Source organism: Lycium barbarum, chromosome 7 (genome assembly GCF_019175385.1).
Source record: "Lycium barbarum isolate Lr01 chromosome 7, ASM1917538v2, whole genome shotgun sequence".
Taxonomy (NCBI): domain Eukaryota; kingdom Viridiplantae; phylum Streptophyta; class Magnoliopsida; order Solanales; family Solanaceae; genus Lycium; species Lycium barbarum.
Window position 1 is genome coordinate 132,112,052 of NC_083343.1, and position 23,242 is coordinate 132,135,293.

General features: G+C 34.5%; 2 protein-coding genes across 7 annotated transcripts; both read right to left on the reverse strand.

The window, feature by feature from the left end:
- Positions 1–2,039: 2,039 nt before the first annotated feature.
- Positions 2,040–9,693, reverse strand: LOC132604496 (ATP-citrate synthase beta chain protein 2). The gene is made up of 17 exons (XM_060318023.1): positions 9,511–9,693; positions 7,011–7,130; positions 6,794–6,896; positions 6,227–6,292; positions 6,001–6,124; positions 5,398–5,532; positions 5,151–5,211; positions 4,980–5,056; positions 4,674–4,829; positions 4,330–4,458; positions 4,113–4,245; positions 3,878–4,005; positions 3,637–3,742; positions 3,249–3,325; positions 3,080–3,150; positions 2,448–2,732; positions 2,040–2,357 (listed from the first exon to the last, which is right to left on the reverse strand). The coding sequence occupies exons 2-17, from the start codon at positions 7,108–7,110 to the stop codon at positions 2,282–2,284; spliced, it is 1,827 nt and encodes a 608-aa protein (XP_060174006.1). The 5' UTR covers positions 7,111–7,130; positions 9,511–9,693; the 3' UTR covers positions 2,040–2,281.
- A 4,479-nt stretch (positions 9,694–14,172) lies between these two features.
- On the reverse strand, positions 14,173–21,406 carry LOC132604497 (uncharacterized). 6 transcript variants are annotated; one of them, XM_060318025.1, is made up of 14 exons: positions 21,251–21,406; positions 21,023–21,168; positions 19,118–19,166; positions 18,884–19,030; positions 18,126–18,205; positions 17,934–18,003; positions 17,636–17,726; positions 17,303–17,372; positions 16,679–16,774; positions 16,487–16,586; positions 16,253–16,339; positions 16,080–16,168; positions 15,610–15,971; positions 14,173–15,046 (listed from the first exon to the last, which is right to left on the reverse strand). In XM_060318025.1, exons 1-13 carry the CDS (start codon positions 21,297–21,299, stop codon positions 15,822–15,824), a joined length of 1,224 nt encoding a protein of 407 aa, XP_060174008.1. In that variant the 5' UTR covers positions 21,300–21,406; the 3' UTR covers positions 14,173–15,046; positions 15,610–15,821. The 6 variants fall into 6 exon arrangements, with proteins under 6 accessions (XP_060174008.1, XP_060174007.1, XP_060174011.1 ...); XM_060318024.1 differs by having other exon boundaries at positions 17,934–18,006; XM_060318028.1 differs by lacking the exon at positions 14,173–15,046 and having other exon boundaries at positions 15,833–15,971; positions 16,080–16,166; positions 16,253–16,328; positions 17,934–18,006.
- Between the last annotated feature and the right edge of the window lie 1,836 nt (positions 21,407–23,242).

The following is a 23,242-nucleotide window of genomic DNA, read 5'->3' on the forward strand; positions in this document are numbered from 1 at the left end:
CAGCTACTGTACAACCTCTTTTTTTTTTTGCGCGGACTGCCCTTCTTTTGGGGTGGTCTTTAAATTTTGCCCCTCAAATTGGTGGTCTTTAAGTTTTTGCCTTTCACTTGAAAAGGTGACCGAAGATACTGAGATTCTGGGTTCGAACCCCCACTCAGGCTTGGTCACTACCCAGTGTAATCCCACAATAGTGGGGTCTGGGGAGGGTAAGATGTACGCAGCCTTACCCTACCTGGGTAGGGAGGCTGTTTCCGATTGACCCTCGGCAACCCTCCTCCTTTATCCGGGCTTGGGACCGGCAATACTCAGGCTTAAAAATAAAAATCATTTCGCAATTCAAGGCTTTGAGAAAAGTTTGCCTTATGCCACATAGGTTGCCTTAAGGCATAACTAAAGTTATGCCGGATCCGGCATAAGTTGTGTTAGAGCCCGTCTGGATTGGCTTATAAGTTGCTTATAAGCTGTTTTCAGCTTTTTTGAGTGTTTGGCTGGCCAGCTTAAAGTCATTTTGTGCTTAAAATAAGCTCAAAAAAATAATTTGGCCCATTTGACTTAGCTTATCTAAAGCAGCTTATAAGCTGAAAACAGCTTATAAGCCAAAAAAAATAAGTTAGACTATCCCAACTTATTTTTTTTTAGCTTATAAGTTGTTTGCAGCTTATAGGCATAAGCCCATCCAAACAGGCTCTTAAGGCATAACTAAAAGTTTGTCTTATAAGGCAACTTATGTTGGATCCGGCATAACTTTAGTTATGCCTTAAGACAACCTATGCTGTCTCTGGCAGAGGTTTACTAAAGTTATGCCGGATCAAGCATAACTTTAGTTATGCCTTAAGGCGCTTATGCCGGATCCCGGCATAACTTTCCCCAAGTCTTGCTTTGCGATATTATTTTTTATTTTTATACCGAAGCGGGGGTTCGAACCCAGAAACCTCAGGGTTTCTACGTGAAGGGCCAGAATTAAAAGACCAGCAATTTGAGGGGCAAAAATTAAAGATCACCCCGATTGAGGGGCATTCCTGCGAATTGCCCCATCATTTTTTTTGTGAGAAGTGCCCTTCAAATGCACTGGTCTTTAATTTTTGTCCCTCAAATTGTTGGTCTTTAATTTTTGGCTTCGCCTAAAACTCCTAGGTTTCGGGTTCAAACCTCCGCTCAGTCAAAAAATTTTAAAAAAATCTTCATGTAGAATTTGGATTCGCAGGGCAGAATTCTGTCTGTGAAATTCTGCCTGAAGGTAAAATTCTACCAGAGTTTTATCCAAAACTTTACCTTAAGGTAGAGTTTGAAATTCTGCCTGCAGGCCTAACTCTGGCCCGAATAGGCCTAAGTTTGCAATTAAACTCAGCCTTACGAATTTTTTTATTTTTTTTTTACTAAACCGGAGTTCGCATCCCAAACCTCATGGTATTAGGCGAAAGCTAAAATTTAAAGACCATCAATTTGAGGGGCAAAAATTAAAGACCACCCCAAAATAAGGGCATTCCTGCGAATTGCCCGAACGATTTTAAGTAGTTTACTTAGTATTTTATGATGTACCAAAAAAAAACTAATCGGCCATATCAAATTAATTGCCTTATTTTCAAGTTACAAACTCATGCTTAAGATAAACAAGTTACCCATAATTACGGGTGAAACCACCCTTTTCCGAGGGAGTCAATTGACACCACTTTTACGGGAAAATTATTCTGTATAGATAGGTCAGAAAAGAATTTTATATATATGTTGAATGCTCTTCATTTCTTCATGTGTTTATTACTTTGTATTTTTACTTCTCTTAATGAAAACTCTAGCTTCGACACCGCAAGTAATTAGCTTTTAAAGGGATGGCAGTGTACAAGATTCTGATCATTGTCAGTGTGTATAACTAACATTGTAATTAGTATTTATGTGTCGTGTCTAAAAATCTGTTAAAATCTTAATTAACCTTCGAGTTTAGCATGCCGATCTTTTGTAACAAATTTTGTGCAGTAAGAACACAACACAATGACTTAATCCGAAATATGCACCTCAGAATGAATGAACAAGATCTGAGCAGGTACAACAATCAATGTGTTATTTCTTTCATATATTGGAAATGAAGAGAACTCTTCGTGTGAAACAAAAAGAGTTGTCTCTTTATAACAACTTACAAAAATGCTCAACAAGCACTTAGGATACAAATACTAGTCTAAAACATGAAGAATGATCACAACAAATGGCTTTAAAAAACACTTTGAGATAAAATGTTGGATAGGGAGAGCAGGCAAATTTTTGCTTCTTGTTGCTATTGAGAATGTCTTCACTTTGTGTAGAGAACGTCTTCCCATGGGTGACGGTATAGAGGCTGCTTCAATCTCTTCTGGTCAAACGTGTGCCTGAAATTCAAAAAAGGTACGTTACAATCGTTTAACGCGACTAAATTTCAGTTTAACGTAGACAAATAGTTAACAGAAGTGTCAACTTACCCAATAAGACCAATAGAACGTGCCAGCACGAACAGACCATTCAGGTAACCGATCTCTACTATTTCATCAATTTCCGGCTTGGTGAACATTCCACTTCCAGCAAGGAGATCCAAGAAGAGGGAACCAATGGCGCCATCAACGTTGAGGACTAGGTTGTTTGCCTTTGAGAGCGTATAGGTTTCAACCTGAACCGCGTATTCCATGTACTTAACAGAAGGGAAGTTTTCCCTCGCGTAAAGTTGCAGTAGTTCCACTCTCTTATCTCTGTTGTCGCCTCTCTTGATCCTGTCACACAAGAAGAATATGCAATGCATGAGATAAATTCAAAGACAGGTTTGAAGTTTAAGGGTTCCTATAGCGGCTTCAAGTTAATAAAACAATAGTAAGTGGGTTCATAACCAAACATTCATACATATTTAGTGGACTTTTTATATTTATATATACAGAAAGCTACTGGTTTCACGTGACACAGCAACCAAACCTCTACATCCGCCCTTATTCAAAGGGACACGAGTTTCGAGCATGAAATGCTACAGCTTCACAATTACCATTTTATGGAACAAGTCTACAATATTAACGGTTACGTCTATTAAATACACTTAATTTCAAGAATGAGTTATAAGAAACACTACCTGTGGCCAATTCCTGGCACTCTAATGCCCTTCTTCTTCATACTTTCGACAAATTCATATGGTGTAAGACCCTACAAACAAAGCATTGCAAAAGTTTATTCATCCAGACAATCGAGGGAGTAGCGGAAAAGTTTCTGCTCTACTAGTAGCGTAGATTGTAAGGGCTTACCCTGTCATAAGCATCCTTAAAATATCGGGCAGCATCATCAACAGCACCACCAAATCGTGGGCCAATAGTCAACAACCCTGTTGCAGAACCACATTATTCCAATTGAATGATAAACCCATAAAGCAAGACGTAACTACATTTAGAATACGGAAAATTACACATTTGGCCACTCACCAAAACTAATTACAACCGCTAGCCATATATACAAAAAACATACACTAGTTATGAATAAAATATGTATATTTTATGTATATATACATACATATATTGTTATTGTATACATACACATATTATGTATATACACATTAATATACAAAAAAAATGTACATTTACCGGCTATTATTTTGGTGAGCGGCTATACAGTGTAAAAATCTAAATTATGACATACCAGAAACAAGACACGACACTAGGTCTTTTCCAGCCCGGGCAGTTACAATGGAGTTGTGAGCACCAGAGACACAGGGACCATGGTCAGCACACAACAGAATGCAAATCTGCCAAGTCAAACCAACCGCAAAGAAAATGGATGTTTAGAGACGGAACAACGTGGGGCAGAGCATGAAGCCCAATAAAAGCAAATTTTATAACTTAATCAAAGAACAATAACGATGCAATCACAACTAACTTACCTCAATAAAACGTGTACAATAACGAGGGAGGCTGCGTTTGAACCACAACAGAGAGATGACATCACCAACACCTAATCCTTGCTCCACGATAGATGACATGGGTACACCACCATAGCATGGCTCTTCACCTATATATAAGAAATGGAAGACAAAATCAGCATTGGCTCCGACTCTTATTTAGCCACCACAAAAGCAAAATAACCAATGATAATATGTAGTCAAATTCAGTTCATACCTCTATCATCAGATATGGTGGAAATAATATGGGTTGGGGCCCGAACTTTCCCACTCTTAATTGCTGTGCTGAGATCTTCAGGAATTTGTGGAGGCGTTATTTCCTTTACGGGGGTTGTTTTGCCATCCAAGACCTATCAAACAACCAAGTAATCCTATTTAAACAGATACCAAGAAGAACAAATAATATTGACCGTGCACAATATCAAGAGACTCACCAGCTTTTCAAATGCTTCTTTGATTGCTCCTTCAAAAGCTTCATATGAAGTGGGGACCATTGCTCCAGCATCTCTAAGTGCTTGATTCTTAGCTTGTGCGGACTCCATTTCACCACCGCTCTTTGCACCCTATTAAGAGAGTCTCAAGCAAAGTTAGATTTGAGGCAGAAAATTGCTTCACCAAATCAGCTCTTAATACTTTTTTTTTTTGTTGAGAATGAAATCAGCTCTCAATACTAAAAGAGACATTTTTCTGCATTTTACAATAAACGAGGGAATAAAAAGAAATAGCTTTTTTTTCTTTTAAATGATAAAAGTGATTCAAAAAAAAAGAAATAGCTCACCGCATGTCCAAATTGTACTTCCGATTTGAAGAGGGTAGCACAAGTTCCACTGACCCAGGCAACAACAGGCTTGTTGATTTTCCCCTGCTTCAGGGCTTCAACTAAGGAATATTCATCTCGTCCACCAAGTTCCCCAAGTACAACAATCATTTTGACCTAAAGTTTACCAAAGCATAAGGAGAAAAAAAATCAAATTGTGCAAAATGACAAAACATATAGTTGATCATGCCCCATTAAGCTTTCAAGTCCCATGAGAATAGTGAAATAAAAGGATTTCTTGCACTGATTTCACTGCTAATCAATTACCTGTGGAATATTGTTGAAGCGCAAAACATGATCAGAAAGGGTAGAGCCAGGAAAGACATCCCCACCAATTGCAATTCCTGCAGAGACCAAATATTCACTCAATATTTTTCTAAATATGAATAATTATAAAAATGTTCTAAAAACAAAAATTCAGGCTTTAGAATTCCCAACCTTCATAAACTCCATCAGTCACACGGCCAATTGTGTTGTATAATTCATTAGACATACCACCCTATAAATTAAGATAAAAGTCAGTATACATGAAACCGCAAAACGTCATCATGCTATTTTGTAACTCCGGAAAGAGTAGATGAGGTAAGGCAAAAAGATGAAAGACTTGAGGTCTTGGGTTCGATTCCCGGTGACTTCAATTTTTCAGTTTCCAGAAAAAGATGAAAGACTTGTTAGAATTACTCACAGATTTGGAGACAAAGCCCACAGATCCAGGTCTGTAAAGCTTGCACTGAATAATGTTATCAATTGTTCCAGCAGTGTCACCAATCTTAAAAGCTCCAGCTTGAATTCCTCCAACAGTAGCTGGACCAATAACCACCTGACACAAAAGTGCAAATACTGTAAGCCATAAAGTTTGATAACTTCTAAATATGAAACTTATAGTTAAGATTAGTTATTGAAGGGGAGCCTTGGCGTAACTGGTGAAGTTGCTGCCATGTGACCAGGAGGTCACGGGTTCGAGCCGTGGAAACAGCCTCTTGCAAAAATGCAAGGTAAGGCTGCGTACAATAGACTCTTGTGGTCCGGCCCTTCCCCGGACCCCGCGCATAGCGGGAGCTTAATGCACCGGGCTGCCCTTTTTTATAGTTAAGATTAGTTATTGATGCGAGGAGAAAATAACCATGATATGTGAGATTTAGTAATAATTAAAATAGCACTTGGTGAATTGATGTTCATTCTCCCTTGAGTATGCGAAGTCACTCAAGAATGTAACCGAAAAAAGAAGGAAAAAAAAAAAATGTACTAATGCTGAAGAACACGACAGTAATGATGTGGATCAGTATACCTTATTATTTGCCTTTGCAAAACCAATAAGCTGCTTGGCGTCTGACTCAGGAACACCTTCAGCAATAATAGCCACAACTCTGATGGTTGGCTGTTTTAGTGCGGACATGGAGGAAGCAGCAGCACTGGAATTAAGGAAAAGATCAGATATAAGAGCAATTATTTCCTAATTTAAAGTTTTAAACCACCAAAAAAAAAAGAGAGAGAGGATGTATAATAGTACCAACCTTCTGAAAGAGGCAAAGTTTATGAAAACATCGGCTGTGGGATGAGCAGCACAGGCAGCTTCAACGCTGTAGAATGGGTAACAATTGCACATAAGTATCAAAATTAGTAAGACTCCACAACCAAGGTCTGTAAAGAAGGCAAAGTTCATTCATATATGCTATAGTATGATAAATAGCTTAGAATTAAGACTATCCATTTATCTCTAGTAGTTCAAATCGAGAAAGTAAAGCAACAAGTCTGTCGACATGTGTGCTTACATTGCACAGATTTCAAATGATATAAAGTGGAATCAAAAGTTACAAAGTCATATGATCTCATTTGATATTTGGAAAACTCCATTGTGCGAAATTGGATTAACGAGTTTAGACCTATAAACATTGAATTTGTACCAAAAGATTAAATACGACAACCAAATGGGAGAGGACCGCATTGAAAATGACTACCAAATGAGGCCCTTTAGAATATCAGAACGATAAAAGAAAAAAAAAAGAGTGGTGTGGAAATATAACCGATAAAAGAAAACAAATATAGAGAAACAAAACAAGCAAGGGACGAATTTAACGTACGTAGAATGTACTGGGATTGCAATTTCCTCCTGACCAAAGAAGAGTTTCTGGAATCCTTCAGAACCAGGATTGATAATTCCAGCAACAGAAGGTGTTTCTCTCCCTATAAATTTGAAATCAAATAATTAAAATGTGAATGAAATCCTTATAACAACAAATGTTATATGCAGATCTATTTGCTAGAATCATGATTAAAGAGTAGAAATGTAATACACACCACAAAGGAAATCAAAGTCGAGCATCCGTTGGATAGGAAGCTGCTTGTAGTTGTAGAACAAAGCTTGTGTCGTTTTGGAGAAAAGTTGTCCGGTAGCCATTCTGCTGATTTAACCAAGATCTGTGCAAAAGTTACAATATCACCCAAGCATCAAAGGTTATTCTCCTGAATAGATATTTTCTCTTTCATAGGAGAGACAGCTTACGAATTTTAGACAACCGCAAAGACAATATCTCAACAGGTGGATATGGATCTGAAACTGAAACACTAAATTTTACAGGATTTGACTGGCAATGTGTATTCATGTACGATTAACAAATGGTATTTTCAGACAAAGGCGGATGCTATGTAGTTCTAACTGTTTCAACTGAATCCGGTACTTTTACACTAAACATAGGTATATCTATGTGTGAAAAATCGCTAAAATTTCGACAAATATGAAGTTTTGAACCTATGATTGCAAAAGTGCAAGGAATTCAATGATGAGAAACATTAATATTGAATCCATCAAATTTAAATCCGGGATCTGCTTTTGTTGGGAGCATATCTTTCTTATCCAAGGAACACCCAAGTTATCCACCCAAAATCACCATTTCTAAACGCATACAAAGACCAGGAGAAATATATAAAATTGACCTTTAACAAAAGAGAACAAACCGAGAACAGGCTATATTGCTCCAGATTCAATTAAACCAGAGAATAACCAACACATAAGAAAGTGAAACTGAATTTGGTAAGGAGGAATATTGATTAAATTGGGAAAAGCTAACAAGCAATGAGAAGGGCGAGTACAAATGATGATTCCAAAACAAATCATACACTAAAAACTCGTAAAAAGATCAGATCTTTAACATGTAAACCAAATCAAAGAAATGCACCTTCAGTATCCCAAAAAGACTACAACTTTAAATGGCCATTAAAGCAGATCTTTCTTAGATAAAATATTTACACAACAAACCAAAGCATGTCACCTCGGAAACATCGAAAAACAGACCAAACAAAAGAAAGATTCAACAAACTCCAGTATTTTTACACTAACAGACAGAAACCCAAGTCACCAATCCAACAGTAAAATCACAAAAACGCGGATCCCGAAACAAACAAAGTAGTACTCAGAAATGAACCAAAAACCAACAGAAACGTCCAGAATCGAGAATTCGATAGTTAAATGACAAAAACCCAGATCCCATACTCAACAAAAAAACAGCAATGATTCAAAAAGATAATCATTTTTAGGAAACAAAATACTACTAGATTTCAAAAATGTGCCCAGAATCAAGAATTCAATGGTAAAACGACAACCCCAGATCCGATACTCGATAAAGAACAGCAAGGATTCAAAAAATAGAAAAAAATTTAGGAAACAAAATACTATAGTAATTTAAAAATGTACCTTCTAACAGGAACCCAAAATCAAGAATTCAACAATAAAACAGCAGAACCCCAGATCCCAACTCAGATTAAAAAAATAAATTAAACAATAAAAAGACAAAACCCAGATCACAGACTCAAAAAAAAAAAAAGAACAGCAAGAATCCAAAAAAATGGGAACTTTTTAGGAAACAAAATGCTAGTAGTTTTCAAAAATGTACCAAGTATCTATGTTCTTGATCAAAAGACAGTAAATTGGAAAAATACCCAGATCTCAACTCCAATTAAAAGCCATGTACCCAAATTAAACAATAATAAAGACAAACCCCAGATCACAGACTCAAAAAAAAGAACAGCAAGAATCCAAAAAAATGAGAACTTTTTAGGAAACAAAATGCTAGTAGTTTTCAAAAATGTACCAAGTATCTATGTTCTTGATCAAAAGACAGTAAATTGGAAAAATACCCAGATCTCAACTCCAATTAAAAGCCATGTACCCAAATTAAACAATAATAAAGACAAACCCCAGATCACAGACTCAAAAAAACGAACAGCAAGAATCCAAAAAAATGGTAACTTTTTAGGAAACAAAATGCTAGTAGTTTTCAAAAATGTACCAAGTATCTATGTTCTTGATTAAAAGATAGTAAATTGGAAAAATACCCAGATCTCAACTCCAATTAAAAGCCATGTACCCAAATTAAACAATAATAAAGACAAACCCCAGATCACAGACTCAAAAAAACGAACAGCAAGAATCCAAAAAAATGGTAGCTTTTTAGGAAACAAAATGCTAGTAGTTTTCAAAAATGTACCAAGTATCTATGTTCTTGATTAAAAGATAGTAAATTGGAAAAATACCCAGATCTCAATTCCAATTAAAAGCCATGTACCCAAATTAAACAATAAAAAGACAACCCCAGATCAACAGACTCAAAAAAGAATCCAAAAAATGGGAACTTTTTAGGAAACAAAATGCTATTAGTATTCAAAAATGTACCAATTATCTATGTTCTTGATAACAAACAGTAAATTAGAAAAATACCCTGATCCCAACTCTATAACAAATGAAGAATTCTAAAAAAAAAAAAAACTGAAAAGGAAACAAATAGAGAATTTAAAAATGTACCAAGTGTGTATATGTTCTTGATTAAAAGGAGATGGAGAATAATGAACTTGGCCTTGTAAGTAGAATTGAGGTGAGTGAAATAGTTAGGTAGTTGGTGAATTGTTGAAGAAAGTTAGATTAGTGTGTGTGTATATATATACATGAAATTAGAGAGAGAGAAACCAATAGAAGAGTGACATTAACAAGAGTACAAGTAAGAGAGAGAAAGAGAGAAAGAGCAGCCGACCTTGAAACACACACAAATTATTCACGTGTGGCAGGTTGTTAGTCCTAATTTGATTTTTTATTTTTTTTTATTTTTTACACACACATATATATATATATATATCAATTATACAAAGATTTATGTAAATAGTATGATATTTCACTTTTGACATTTAAAGCATCGAGCAGAAATCACATTGCGTAAACATCCGTTGGGACCATCGTGATGCTTTATCTTAACTAAACAGTCGAATTCACCCTTGCTCATACGAATTCGGAGTTCGATGCCCGAGGAAGCCCCTAAATGAATTGTTTTTAGTCTGTCACCCGGCCCGCACACGGCGACGTGCTGTCGCCGTGAAAGCAGCTCGAGCAATCCACCTACAGTCGATGGGTTCGGGACTGGAACATCCTTGCCCAGTCCTCATAGTCGATCCTTTTTTCGAAGTTATGAATCCGTTTTGCCAACTTCTCTTGCCTACATTGATTCATGTTCACCGCTAGCCGTCGTTGTTGCCCCCTTTATTAACTACTACTAGAGTCTAGACTCACTAGACACAACCACCACGATGGTTGATCATCACAGCTAGTCGCTACTATTACTAATCACCATTTACCATCATCATCACCTAGGGGTGAAAATAGCGTAGTGCTTGTTGGTTCGGCCGAACCGGTAACTTTAGTCTAAATTTTGTAATTTTCTTTAAAAAAATCATTATATATGTACAAATTATTTAGTTTATAACTCAATAACTTTAAAAGATTAGAATCTTGAACTCACAAGCTTCAAATTCTGGCTTTGATTCTGCTACCGTCGAGGCACAACCATTATTATCACAACAGCTATCATTCACAACCTACAATCACCACCGTCACTCATCACTATATATTATTAATAATTATTACAAAAATTAAATTATTTGATTTGTTATAAATATATATGTGAGTAAGTAAACATTTTAACATTTGTGCTTTGATGTTTTATCAGAGCTAGAAAGCATAGGAAGGAACACCAAGAAGTATGATATATGGACGCGATTCTGATAAAAGGTTTCAAGTTTGAATTCTACGAAGGGAGAAATTTCTGATGGAAAGTTTCCCCCATATTATATTCTATGAAGCTTGAATTCAAATTAGTCAATTTCAACTATTAAATGGTTAGATCGAAAAGGCAAAAAAGCATAGAAATGTGATGGGATGGAGGTTGGGGTGTATAGAAATATAGCAGAAGAAAAGTAAATCGGAGAAACCTTCTGCTAGCGCAAGATCATTACTAAGATTGGAAGATTCAACTAAAGAAGAGGAAGCTTTGGAAAGGAGAAAGAAAATTTTAGATAGGAGAACTTGGTTATGGAAGAAAGACTTTCTTAAATTACTTGGTTACAAATGATCAAGTCCATTCATATTTATACTTGTCTAAGGATGGTTCTAGACATTCTTCTATAAGAAAAATCTAGCAAACCTTATCTTCTTGCAATACTCTAGACTATCTCGAAATCTCTTCAAGATATTTATCCAAGATACTATACTAGGCTATTCTAGAATCATTACTAAATATCTAGAATTTTTTGTAGTTCCAAAAAATCTACTTTATGATTTCACAGGGGGTGGGTGGATTGGGACTTGGAAGGTTGGCTTGACTCTATAGTAGCTTGACAAATCAATGGTGAGCTAGCATGTTATTGTGGATGCTGTATTTTGACCTCTAATTTCTTACTGATATTATTATTTTTTGTTGTTGTTACCTATAATTAACTTATAGGAGTAGAAGTCTTACAATCATGTTGACTGTTTGAAATATAATTTTTAGGTTAGTTCAATAAGAAATAAGTGGGGCTACGGGATCGAGGTCTCATTAGCCGAAGAAGACCCTGGCCAATCCACGTGGCCTGCAAAAGATTAAAGTCTTCAAAGTTAACACATTCACCTTACGCATATTTAATGTTTTTATTAATTGCTTATTCTATATATTCTAAAAAAAATTAGGCATGTTTTACGTAAGTTATCTGTCACGTATGTCCCACGACACAATTCTCTTTACATTTAATTATAAGTAGTTAATTATATCTTATATGGCATATTATTGAATTAGAATTTTTGTTCTACATGCATCTATTTTCATGTACCATAGCTTAAGAAAATTAAAGCCGTAAATATTCAATCACACTAGTGACATTAAATGTTTGTTACTTTGTACAGAGATTGATGAATATCTATGGGATAAAAAGATTTGATTCTTCGATAAAGGAAACATTAAATTCCCTCATTCAAATTAGATATGATTTACGATCCATTACAAATACTTTATAGTTATATGATTTTTTGGTCACAGAAGAACGGAGATATAACATATGAGATTTTTGTTAATATTTTTTCGCTGTTCAAATGTTAATTAATTTTAGGAGATTATGACTATCATGGTTCAAATTATACATAATTAGTGTATAACGTGTCAATTTTTTTTACATTCTTATGGATATTCATTCATGGCTGCTACAAAAATTGAATACACCTAATGATAGGGATTGGCAAAATATATAAAGGAGTTAGTTTGTGGGCTACGCTTAGCGTATAATCAAAGTAAAATAGAGAGTAAAAACAAAAGGAAAGAAAATAATAAAATAGAAAAAGTAGGCAAAAAGATAAACAAATAAATAAAATAGGTACACCATAAATGAAAAGAACAAAAAAGAGAATTTTAATTAATGGAATGGACTTTTGTAACTGAATTAAATTCAAATGTAGTGTCGCTTTCTAGTCATAATTCAAATGCTGGAGAGTGCAATAAAATATTGATATCATCTTCCAAGCAGCAAAAAAATAAACATTTTTCAAATGCTCCAATATTTTCTTTAGCACTTGTGAAAAATAAATAAAATATAGAAACACTAAACTTTGTACTACTTGCCATTGTTGAAAGCCACCACTGAGAGCCATCACTTATATTTATTAGTCATTAGTCAAATTCTTACTGCTGTGGTCTAATCAAGCACTTACAACCTTAAAAAACATTTTGCAAATTATCCAAATATATGAAATACCAAAAGAAGAACGTAATTATGAATTTAGAATTTTAGAGCGCGTGAGTACAAAGTGACTGTGATTCATTATATATATGTCATTTTTTAAAATTCCATAAAAACATATATGATTCGAGTCGAAGACAATGGAGTATGATTGGTAATTTACAAAATATTAGTTGGACGCGCAACAAATAGCTAGGTGACATGGAATATAGTTTTTGCAAAAATAGATTCCATTTTCTTTAACCACACATAGAGGTTACTTTTCGATTTCAGTGACAGGCTAAAGTTGCTGTCATATATTATCAAATGGCTGACTAAAATACAAGACCTACAAATTGGAAATAAGAGCATCTTAAGAAATCACAACCATAAGCAAGCCACCTCGTATGACTATATCATTATTATTAATAATAATATCCACTGAAGTGCTAGTGAAATAATAAATTAATTTTCAGTAGCCATCGATCATTTTCTCATTATATTATTAGTAAGCTTTCATGATTTTTGTGCTTTTTTTTTTGGGTCCAGTTTCTGCAAATAGCACTCCATCATTGACTAAATAGTTGGAGAGCTTGGACTTGCGCATCTAATTGCTGAAACTTAACAGTATATATCTTATTTGCTTTGTCTCAAATCTCAACATATTTAAAATGGATTATTATCTGATATGCACTAACTGAATAAATAAAATTTTATACCATCTTTGTAATTTAACCTGCTGAATAAGGTTATTTGCCCTATTTTAGTATACCAACGTTGTAATTTAACCTTTCATTACTACACTTCGTATTGTTAAAGTATAGAAGTTAAAATCCTGAATACAAGGTAAAAAAACGACATATAAATTGATCTTTCTGCATTACTTTGGGTCAAAAGTGACAATTCCAAAGATCCTTAAGTAGACCGTGAAACACACTAACATACGTACCCAAGAACAATTCTATCTTATTTTTTATAGAGGATGAAGCTCTATACACAGACATGGTGACAATTTTTTACACTATCAGTTCACTTATAAGGTAATTACATGCAAATTTTTTAATAAACATCTGAAAGCAAAGTCCTAAGATTGATAAATTCCTCCCATTAAATCGGTAGATAGGTAGAATGCTGCAGCTCCTTCAAATCAATTGTATTGACAACAGTTCACAGTCCGACTGCTAATTCAAGTTACCTTTCAACTAGACAAGGCGTCTCTTTGTCTACATGAATAACTTACTTCCTAACTACCAAATGCGGTATAAGTATGCAGAAATTAATACAGGGATATGGTGTTTATTTAGTAGCTACCAAACGTGGTATAAGTTATACAGAAATTAATACATGAATAAACTATACCCTGATAGTATAAAATCTTTGCACTATCAGTGTATATATAACTTAAACCCCTTTTTGATATTGCAATCTTGGGAAGGAATCGTAACATAGAAAGTGAAAAAATCTAATCTCAATATGAAATAACCACGATTATCATGAATACCTTTGGATGTCAAGTAATCTTAGTACTATATAACCCTACAGTTTTGTGGTTCTTCTGCACCCGAGATAGGATATTAGTACATCATTCTGCACATGTAATACAATTCTAGAGTTCGTACAGGGGCTTAAATACTGAGTTACAAATGTGAGAACGAGTTTACTAAATGCTGGAAGAGGGTGTTATTGGAATCAATCGTCCCTGCAACTGAGGTCACGTTCAATCACATGCCCCCACATCTTATCACATTTCAGTCCATCCCATAAACAAGAATCTTTGCTCATATTCCGTGAATTGTCTTTGGATAAGATTTCTGACGGTAGTAATCACAAATACTAGATGAAGGACCTACAGTAGGCGTTATCTTGAATTTTAGAAGGGAATGCTTTCATCAGAATTTTTTGTCCAAATAGAGTATGATCATCTAGCATCTGTGATTACTATGGTAAAAGATCTTATCCAAAAACAATTTCATGGAATATCAGCAGAGATTGTTGCTTATGGGATGGAGTAACCTGTGATGAGATGTCCGGCCAAATGATCGAACTTGACATCAGTCGTAGCCTGTGGGGCCCGATTTATTCCAATAGCACCCTCTTCCAGCTCTCTCATTTCCAAACGCCCAACCTTTCTTGGAATAACTACTACAATTCTCACATCTCAGCCGATAGATGACTTCAACTGTATTTAACAAGGTCATGAGTTAATCACCAAATTGTGACTTCGGCTTCACTAGAACTGCAATTCGTTAACTCACACATTGTAGGCTAGAGTCCACGCAATCTGTGTGCTATACAGATTTATTTGCCGCCTTTGCGTCAAGAATTTCCTAATGAAGACATGATCACATGAGCCAAAACTTAGTAAGATGAAGTACAAAAAAAGAGGAAAACAATGTACAAAAAGATAAATACTTGGATACAGAAAATTAAGTATAGAAATGTTAAGCAAACAAGAATATTAATGGAGCAGATTTTTCTAATAACAATAAGATTCCAAAAGAATGATATACAATATGTGCAAGTGTGTGCGCTCATGTAATTGTATATCCATATATCATAAGATCATCATTGGCATGAACAACATAGACATCACAAGTTTTAAAGATCTTATGGCATGATTTGGTCCTTATGATGGCCGTTTTGACACTAGAAAATAGACATATTTGGCTTATGCTTATACATTTCATGACTTTAAAAGCAAAATGAACTTAGTAATATATGTAAAATGGTTGTTTGTAAAGGAAGGTCAAGTTTAACATTTAGCTGAAGCAAGCTAATTAATAAAGCACTTAACAGCATTAAAAAAATTGCCAGGGACTAGATACATTTAGCAATAGTCTACCAAAGTAGCTAATGAGTCAATTGAAGAAGTTGAGATTAGAGAGCACACCGTTAAATCAAAATTTTGAAGCCTTCTCCTGCGAATCTGCAATGATGTATTATGTATATCTACATTCTGTATGAGCTATAAAACCGTTATCTCTGATTTTGACCTTTGTACTTGATACTTATTCTACCAACGACCATCATCAATCCTTGGACAGGCCGTCCCGAGACCTCATAATTCTAAACTCCTGCTGGTGTATCAACCTCAGATGCAATCTAAGTGCTCTGCTTCTGGCGGTTGTAACATTTAACAGTTCCAACCAGAGCAATTGATTCAATAATAGCCTGCAGCAGTTGCTCGGGGAAATCTTCGACACGAGCAAGTCCGTGATGACTTTGCACAGAACTCAAAACCCTACCGACTATCTGAAGGAAGAGAATAAGAAGATGAAATTATGATACGGATATCGTATTTAGTCTATGCAGTTGATTGCATAGATAGAATAAATTCCATGATTGGCAATAAGGACTTACCTTTCGTGCATAGCCACCAAAAGCCACACCAGCGATCAAAGCATTTGGTGAATATAAGGTGTTCGGAATTGTCTCATATCTCGAAGCCTCTAAACAAATGTGCAGATTGATGTCAAAAGTTCAGTGTTATATTGAATATGAACTTCAGAAAACGTGGACTGTGGGGCTGATACCATGTATGGTCATTGTTTGGAATAATCTCTCTTTTTTCAACCCCTCTACTGTGTGAGCATTTGTACCACCAGCCAGCTGAAGGAAACCTATGATGTAGGAAGAATCTTTAAATTGCACCAGCAAGTAGTTTATAGCAATAGCCGACAATGAGTTGTATTAGTATGTCATTTATCAGAATTACAATGAGTTGTATTAGTATGTCATTTATCAGAAGAATTATTTTATGTGCAAACCTTTAGGCTTGTCTCCAGCAGAGGCCAATTTTCGTGCAAAAGCAATTGCATCTCTCGTGGCACCTCGCCCAATATCTCCACTCATTGGTCGACCATCCAACTTCAATTATGTCATTATCGAAAATGATGAGAAATATCTTTGGAGAGTCTTAGCTTCTAAATCAATAATTTGATAGGAAACATGATCTGCACCTGCCATAAGTTGAAGCATTGTATGTCGGCTTCCATTATGGAGTACATAGCTTTCATTGCAAGTATGGTTGAATCTCTCAAGTCTGGAAAGCTAACCTGCAGGAAACCATGATAAAAAACAAATTTTTAACTTACCTTTTTGAAACGGAATAATTTTTTTAGGGTTAGAAGTATTTTTGACCCCTTAGTTATTGGTAAATTCTGATTTTAGTCCCTATAATATCTGACTGAGCACATTAAACCTTCAATTAATCGAATTGTGCAATTTTGATCCATCTACTTGTGAATATTCACAAATTTAACATAACTATTAATTGTTTCAAAACTCAATTACTATTGTGATAATGTTACATTTGTACTGTTACTTTATATTTGACAGTAATGTAGCTTTGTAAATAGTCAAACATAACATATTTCTTACATGACGGGACCAAAAACACACATTTTTATTAATTGAAGGTTAAATATGCTGAGTCACATAACCCAAGGACCAAAACAGAAATCTATCAATAACTTAGGTATCAAAAGTGCTACTATCCCTTTTTTTTTTTTTAAAAAAAAAAAAAAAAAAACTTAGTACATGATAGAATTTAATGTAGCCATCAGAGTAATAGTTTCACATACTGCCACAAGCTTCAGATTTGCAGTTGAGTTCCCCAACCCAGTCCAAAGTTCTTTAAATACTGCAGGCTCCCTATTCCAAAAATGAAAAGCAGATAAGATACACTTTTTAGCTACAAATTGATGTCATAATGTGACAAAGAACTATTTGTACATTTTGTTGGTGATTTGTGTTGTTACAGGATTTAGGAGAACCAAAATTAGTGTATAAAATATATATCGTGAGTAGGTACCTATTCTACGGGTTAAGTTTGTGTCTCAATAGAATACGTAGTGAAAATCCACACTTAAATGATTTCAGGGAATATATTAACTGAAAAAACAAGTTATGCTAACCTTCCACTGGTGTGAATTTCTAAGGCATCAACATCGTCCCTTTCAAGAAGTTCAGCTGTAGCAGTAACATCTCTCACATATGTAATAGCTCCTAAATCAACATAAGATTTTTTTCATGAATTCAATTTGCAGAAAAACAACAATGCTAACATAAAAGTGCACAGGACTAGAAGTGAATAGATGAGCAGCATCACGCCAAAAGCATGGTGACAGAGAGAGAAACACATTTTTTTGCTTCTTTTTTTTTTTTTTTTTTGGTGCGTCTAGAGAGACAAGTGATCACATTAATGGAACTCACTTATTTTGTCATATGGACAAACGGGAAGGCAACGACCACAACCATAACAGCGCTCAGCCAAAACTCCGCCCTGCTATAGTTAGGGATGTAGCCTTTAGAAATGAATAAGCTTTAAAATAAATATAACAGGTTAACACCCACAAGACTAAGTGTATGATAGAATAAATCAAGGGAATTCAAAATGGAGATAACCTTTTGCAATATTGCATTAGCAGGACAGACTTTCTCACAAGGCCGCATGCAATCGTGGGGGCAATCATCCGGATCAAATTCTGCAACAATATCATAAACAACTAGATATTAAACCCAATAATCTTATTTAGGAATATTTTCAGTGATCCATTAGTAATCTCATTCCAGGTAAAATACAATCTCGGGGTCTAGAGCTAATTTTCCCAGTAGCATTCATTTTCAAAAGGGCTACCATCTGCCCATTTCAGGATAATGACCATGCATTAGAAACTACTCTTTTTGATAAACTAGTTTTCTTTGAGCTAAATTCTTCTGATGGTCCGTCATGGAATGTTTGGTAAAGTAAAATACGATCATATGTTTGGTAAAGTAAGATACGATCATACTTTAAATGCAAAAAAGACTGATTAGAAAGGCTGAATATGAAAAACAAAGTTCTTAAAATAAGAATAATCAAAGCCAAAAAACTCAATGAAGTCAACATTTCACAGTTTCTAATGCTTCAGAAGAATACGCACTGCAATCACAAGCCTACTTTTTTTTCATAACCGAGAAATCCAGAGGCTCCATATGGCATGGTTCGGACATTGATGGATAACGGGCCCTCCCCTATACCCTTCTCCCCTTAAATATCAGGGTTTTGTGTATAGCATGGTTCCTTATAGTAAAAGAAAGCAAGAAACTAATACCTCTACATCAGGTAACAAAGATTATGAGTATCAGAAAGGACAAAAATATGCTGATGTGGAGGGAGTTACCAGCTTTACGAAAATGAAGATCTTCATCATCATTAACGCTGATCATTACCCAAGGCCTTCGAATGTGCACGAGGGCTCTGGCTGCTTCTATCCCTTCATTTACAGCATTCACTACCGACGTCTCAGCAGCACAGTCAATGCAATCAACTACAATCAACAAACAAATTCACCAATCCTGTGCAGGAAATAATAGTACCAAAATTATAAAGAGACAGTTAATGAATTATTTTTCACCTCCAGCAAGAGTATAAACCAGAGAAAGGTTCCTGATATCGACCAAATCCTACAAAACCAAGAAAGATACAATTTCTCAAATACGTTACCATGTCTATGCACTTTGTATAATCTTCACTTAGTTTATAGTCCTTTATACTAGCTTCATTTCACTTTAATGACGGTATCATGGAATTTAAGATGTTAAGTTTGACTTATATTATACCCTCTCTCTGTTCTATACTTTTATTTTATATGGCGGTGCTTGACCAAACACAGAGTTTAAGAAAGAAAGAAAGTAAGGCGTTTGGCCATAGATTCCAAACATTTCTCACTTTATTTGGAATTTATGGAGTTGGAATTGAAGATAGAATTGTGTTCGGTTAAACTTTTTGCAAAAGAATATTTGGAACAATGTTCATGTTTGAATGTACTTAAATACAACTTCGAAAGTGAAAAGACAGTAGGAAAACAGGTTATAAGCTGTTTCCAAAATTTGATATACAACTTCAAGGTGGATTTAGAATTTTCATGGCCAAACACTGATTTTCAAATAAAGTGAAAAATTACAACAACATACCCAGTGGAATCCCACAATGTGGGGTCTGGGGAGGGTAGAGTGTACGCAGACCTTACCCCCACCTTGAAAGGTAGGGAGGCTGTTTCCGAAAGACAAATAAAGTGAAAATATTCCGGAAAAAAGGTGAATAATTTTTATGGCCAAACGGGGTCTAAGATTTTTGAAACTTTTATCTTAAAGATATAATAGACATTTTTGTGGCTATAAAGCTTTTCATTCAAGGATAAATGAGAAGTTTATAGTTAAATTATTTTTAAAAATAGAAAGGTATTTTTTTAACAGACTAAGAATGAAAGAATGCCACATAAAATTGAACATAAGGAGTATTAGTGATTATAATATAATAGAACTAGTATTAGCAGAAAGAAAAACATTAAAATAGAACAACAACAACCCCAAAAAATGAATTGGAAGAACAAAGTAATTGATTTTGATTATACAAAGAACCCAAAACAAAAAATTAGCAGTAGAAAAGTGTAAAGGTGGAGTCTTCAGAGTGAATGAAGGGTTAATAAGTAAAGACCTCAAAGCTAGCACCACAAATAAGCTTGACCAAATTGCCCTTTTGAAGAGATTCAACAACTTGTGAAATAAGCTAGTACATTGAATTTGAATTCTCCTAATTGGTGAAATTTGCATAATATAAAACACTATCAAACAATTTGAGACACCCCTTCTAGATTAAAAAAAAAAAAATGAGACACCCCTAAACTGAAAGAGTACCTTATGAATTGGAACAACAAAGTAATTGTTTATTATACCAAAAAAAAAAAAAAAAATCAGCTGTAAAAAACTGTAAAGGTGAAGTCTTTAGAGTGAATGAAGGGTAAATAAATGAAGACCCAAAGCCAGCACCACAAATGAGCTTGACCCAATTAACTTCTTGAAGAGATTAAACAAGGGAACATTACATTCAGTTTGAATTCTCCTAATTTGTGAAATTTGCATAAAAATAAAACACTATTCCCTTTGTCCTAATTTTACGTGGCACACTTTCCTTTTCAGTCTGTCCCAAAAAGAATGTCACATTTCTATATTTAGAAACTTACAACCACACAAATAAGCTTGTTTTTCCCACAAATTTTAAAAATCTTTCCTTTCTATTCTTAAACTCCGTGTCAAATCAAACGGTGTCACATAAATTGGGACGGAGAGAGTATGAAACAATTTGAGACACCCCTTCTTGATAAAAAAAAAAAAAACATAAAAAAATATTGACACCCCTAAACTGAAAGAGTACCTTATGAATTAAGTAGTAGATTTTGATTATACAAAAAAAGAAAAAAGAAAAAAAAAACTGTGGAAAAGGGTAAAGGTGGAATCTTTAGAGTGTAATAAGTGAAGACCTCAAAGCTAGCACCACAAATGAGCTTGACCCAATTTCCCTTTTGAAGAGATTCAACAGGATTACTATTTATAGAAGGAATCACTGTCTTCTTGATGATGCTTTTCACTTTTTCAACACCATTGAACTTGCTGTAATTGACCTGATCTGTAATGGAAAAACCAAATAAATTCAAGAAAGTTGAAAATTATAAAGAGATTAATACTAAAGAAAAGACTCAAATTATTACCTTGCAATTTAGTGCCAAATGAAGCATAGCAAGGTATGTTCAAAGCCATTATCTTGTTTTATACAAGAGCTTGTTTGGATAAGAGGATGTGATTCTTGTTATCTATATGATCTTCAAGTTTTTTGAACTACAGTTTCACCCCTTTAATTGTTTGAAATGTTAAAATATACCCACAGGTTTGTGGTTGGGTAAATACATTCTTTTTTAATGAATAACCGATAGCTCTCCGCTAGAAGACAAAGCTCTCCGCTAGAAGACAAAGACCTGACGTACCAGCTTACTTAGTCTTTAACTTCATTATTTGTCATCATATTTGTCTTTTATCTACCTATCAATTAATAAAAGTTCCTATCATCATTTATTTCAAATATGCCCCCACTAATGGGTTTTTAGTGTGGAGAAATGAATTTGATTTGGTTGATATGGTAAAGGTCACATAGGTCCACGTGGCCCTCTAAACCTATATATTTCTTCCATTTTGATACCTTAAGTGTTGTTCCTATTGAACTCTCGAATTTGAATACAATCCGACTTACATGACATATATGGTGAGTTGCATTTTTTTAGCCTTGCGCGTGAATGTAAATCGCATCTTATGTGAAACATTCAACCAATTAAAGTACCCCACCTATTTTAATTATACACATCAGATATTAAGTTTTGGTTTTGGTTTTTTTAGTTTTCAATTTTGGTTTCTTATTTTTTAGTTTTTATTTTCCTAAGTTTTTATTTTTCAGCTTTGGTTTCTTATTTTTCAATTTTAGTTTCCAATTTTGATTTCTTATTTTCCAGTTTTGTTATTTGATTAGTTTAAGTCATGGTTTTCACTTGTATGACACATTAGCACACTTCTTTATATCTGATGTGTATAATTAAAATGGGTGGGGTATTTTAATTGATTGAATTTTTCATGTAGAATGCGATTGACACCATATATGCTATGTATGTCGAATTGTGTTTGACAGTCACACTTAAGGCCAAGTTCAGGGGTTCAATGGGAACAACACTTAGTTAAGGTGCCAAAATGAAGAGAAAAAAAAGGACAAATATAGGGGATGCATATGCATTAAGCCTAATATTTATAATAGTTAATTTTTAGGAATGTGCTTCAAATCATTGCGAAATGTAAGGATATGTAAATTATTTTTATACTTTAAGAATAAACTAGAAATTTTTGTTTGTCCATATAACTCCATCGTGACAAATGTAATGCACACTCAACAGTGTGGGACATAATGATCAATAAAGTGGAAGAAAAATCATAAAGTATCTGTAAATAGAAAAATCAAATAAATTCAAGAAAATTGAAAATTTTAAAGAGATTAATAACAAAGGAAAGACCCAAATTAGTACCTTGCAATTTGGTGCCAAGTGAAGGACAGCAAGGTGTGCTTTATCTTCTTGTTTTACAAGAGCTTCTCTTTGGATAAAGACATGTGGAGAAGATTGTTTGTTATGTAAAGAATCTTCAAGTTTTGGAAACTACATTTTCACCCCCTTTAATTTTTTTGAAAAGGTTCAAATAAATTTGTCTTATATTCGCCCTCCATCTACTTATTGATTCATAAAAGTCCTTATATTTATCTTCATTTCAAATATGCCCTAAGTCTACATCCAATTGTGCAAATATACACCTACGTTTGTGATTTAGCGTAAAAGCCACACAGGTATGTATATTTGGACATGTTTCAATTGTTCAGAAGTATAATTATACATTTTGAATTATTCATGGGTAATATAAATGATTTTTACAGTTTAGGAGTAAACTTTCATCTTTTATTTGTCCACATGACTAGACAAATGTAATGCACATCCAAGGGTGTTGCTTAGTAATCGATAAATTGGGCGAAAAATCATGAGATGTCTGGTTCAAATCATAGTGAGGGCAAAAACACTACGTAATTTCTTACAGGTGTTAAAGTTTTAATGTGGACCCCCGTAAAACAGTTGAAGTTTGCATAAACTTGACCGAACACCATGGCCGTCGTAAGA

Coding starts and splice junctions, on each gene's coding strand:
- LOC132604497 (XM_060318024.1), bottom strand. CDS start 21,299: ATGGCTTTGAACATACCTTGCTATGCTTCATTTGGCACTAAATTGCAA. Junction 21,169..21,250: donor ATTTGGCACTAAATTGCAAG/GTAATAATTTGA, acceptor TTTCCATTACAG/ATCAGGTCAATTACAGCAAG. Junction 19,167..21,022: donor TTTGTGGTGCTAGCTTTGAG/GTCTTCACTTAT, acceptor TTGGTTTTGTAG/GATTTGGTCGATATCAGGAA.
- LOC132604496 (XM_060318023.1), bottom strand. CDS start 7,110: ATGGCTACCGGACAACTTTTCTCCAAAACGACACAAGCTTTGTTCTAC. Junction 4,006..4,112: donor CACCATATCTGATGATAGAG/GTATGAACTGAA, acceptor TCTTATATATAG/GTGAAGAGCCATGCTATGGT. Junction 3,743..3,877: donor ATTGTACACGTTTTATTGAG/GTAAGTTAGTTG, acceptor TTGACTTGGCAG/ATTTGCATTCTGTTGTGTGC.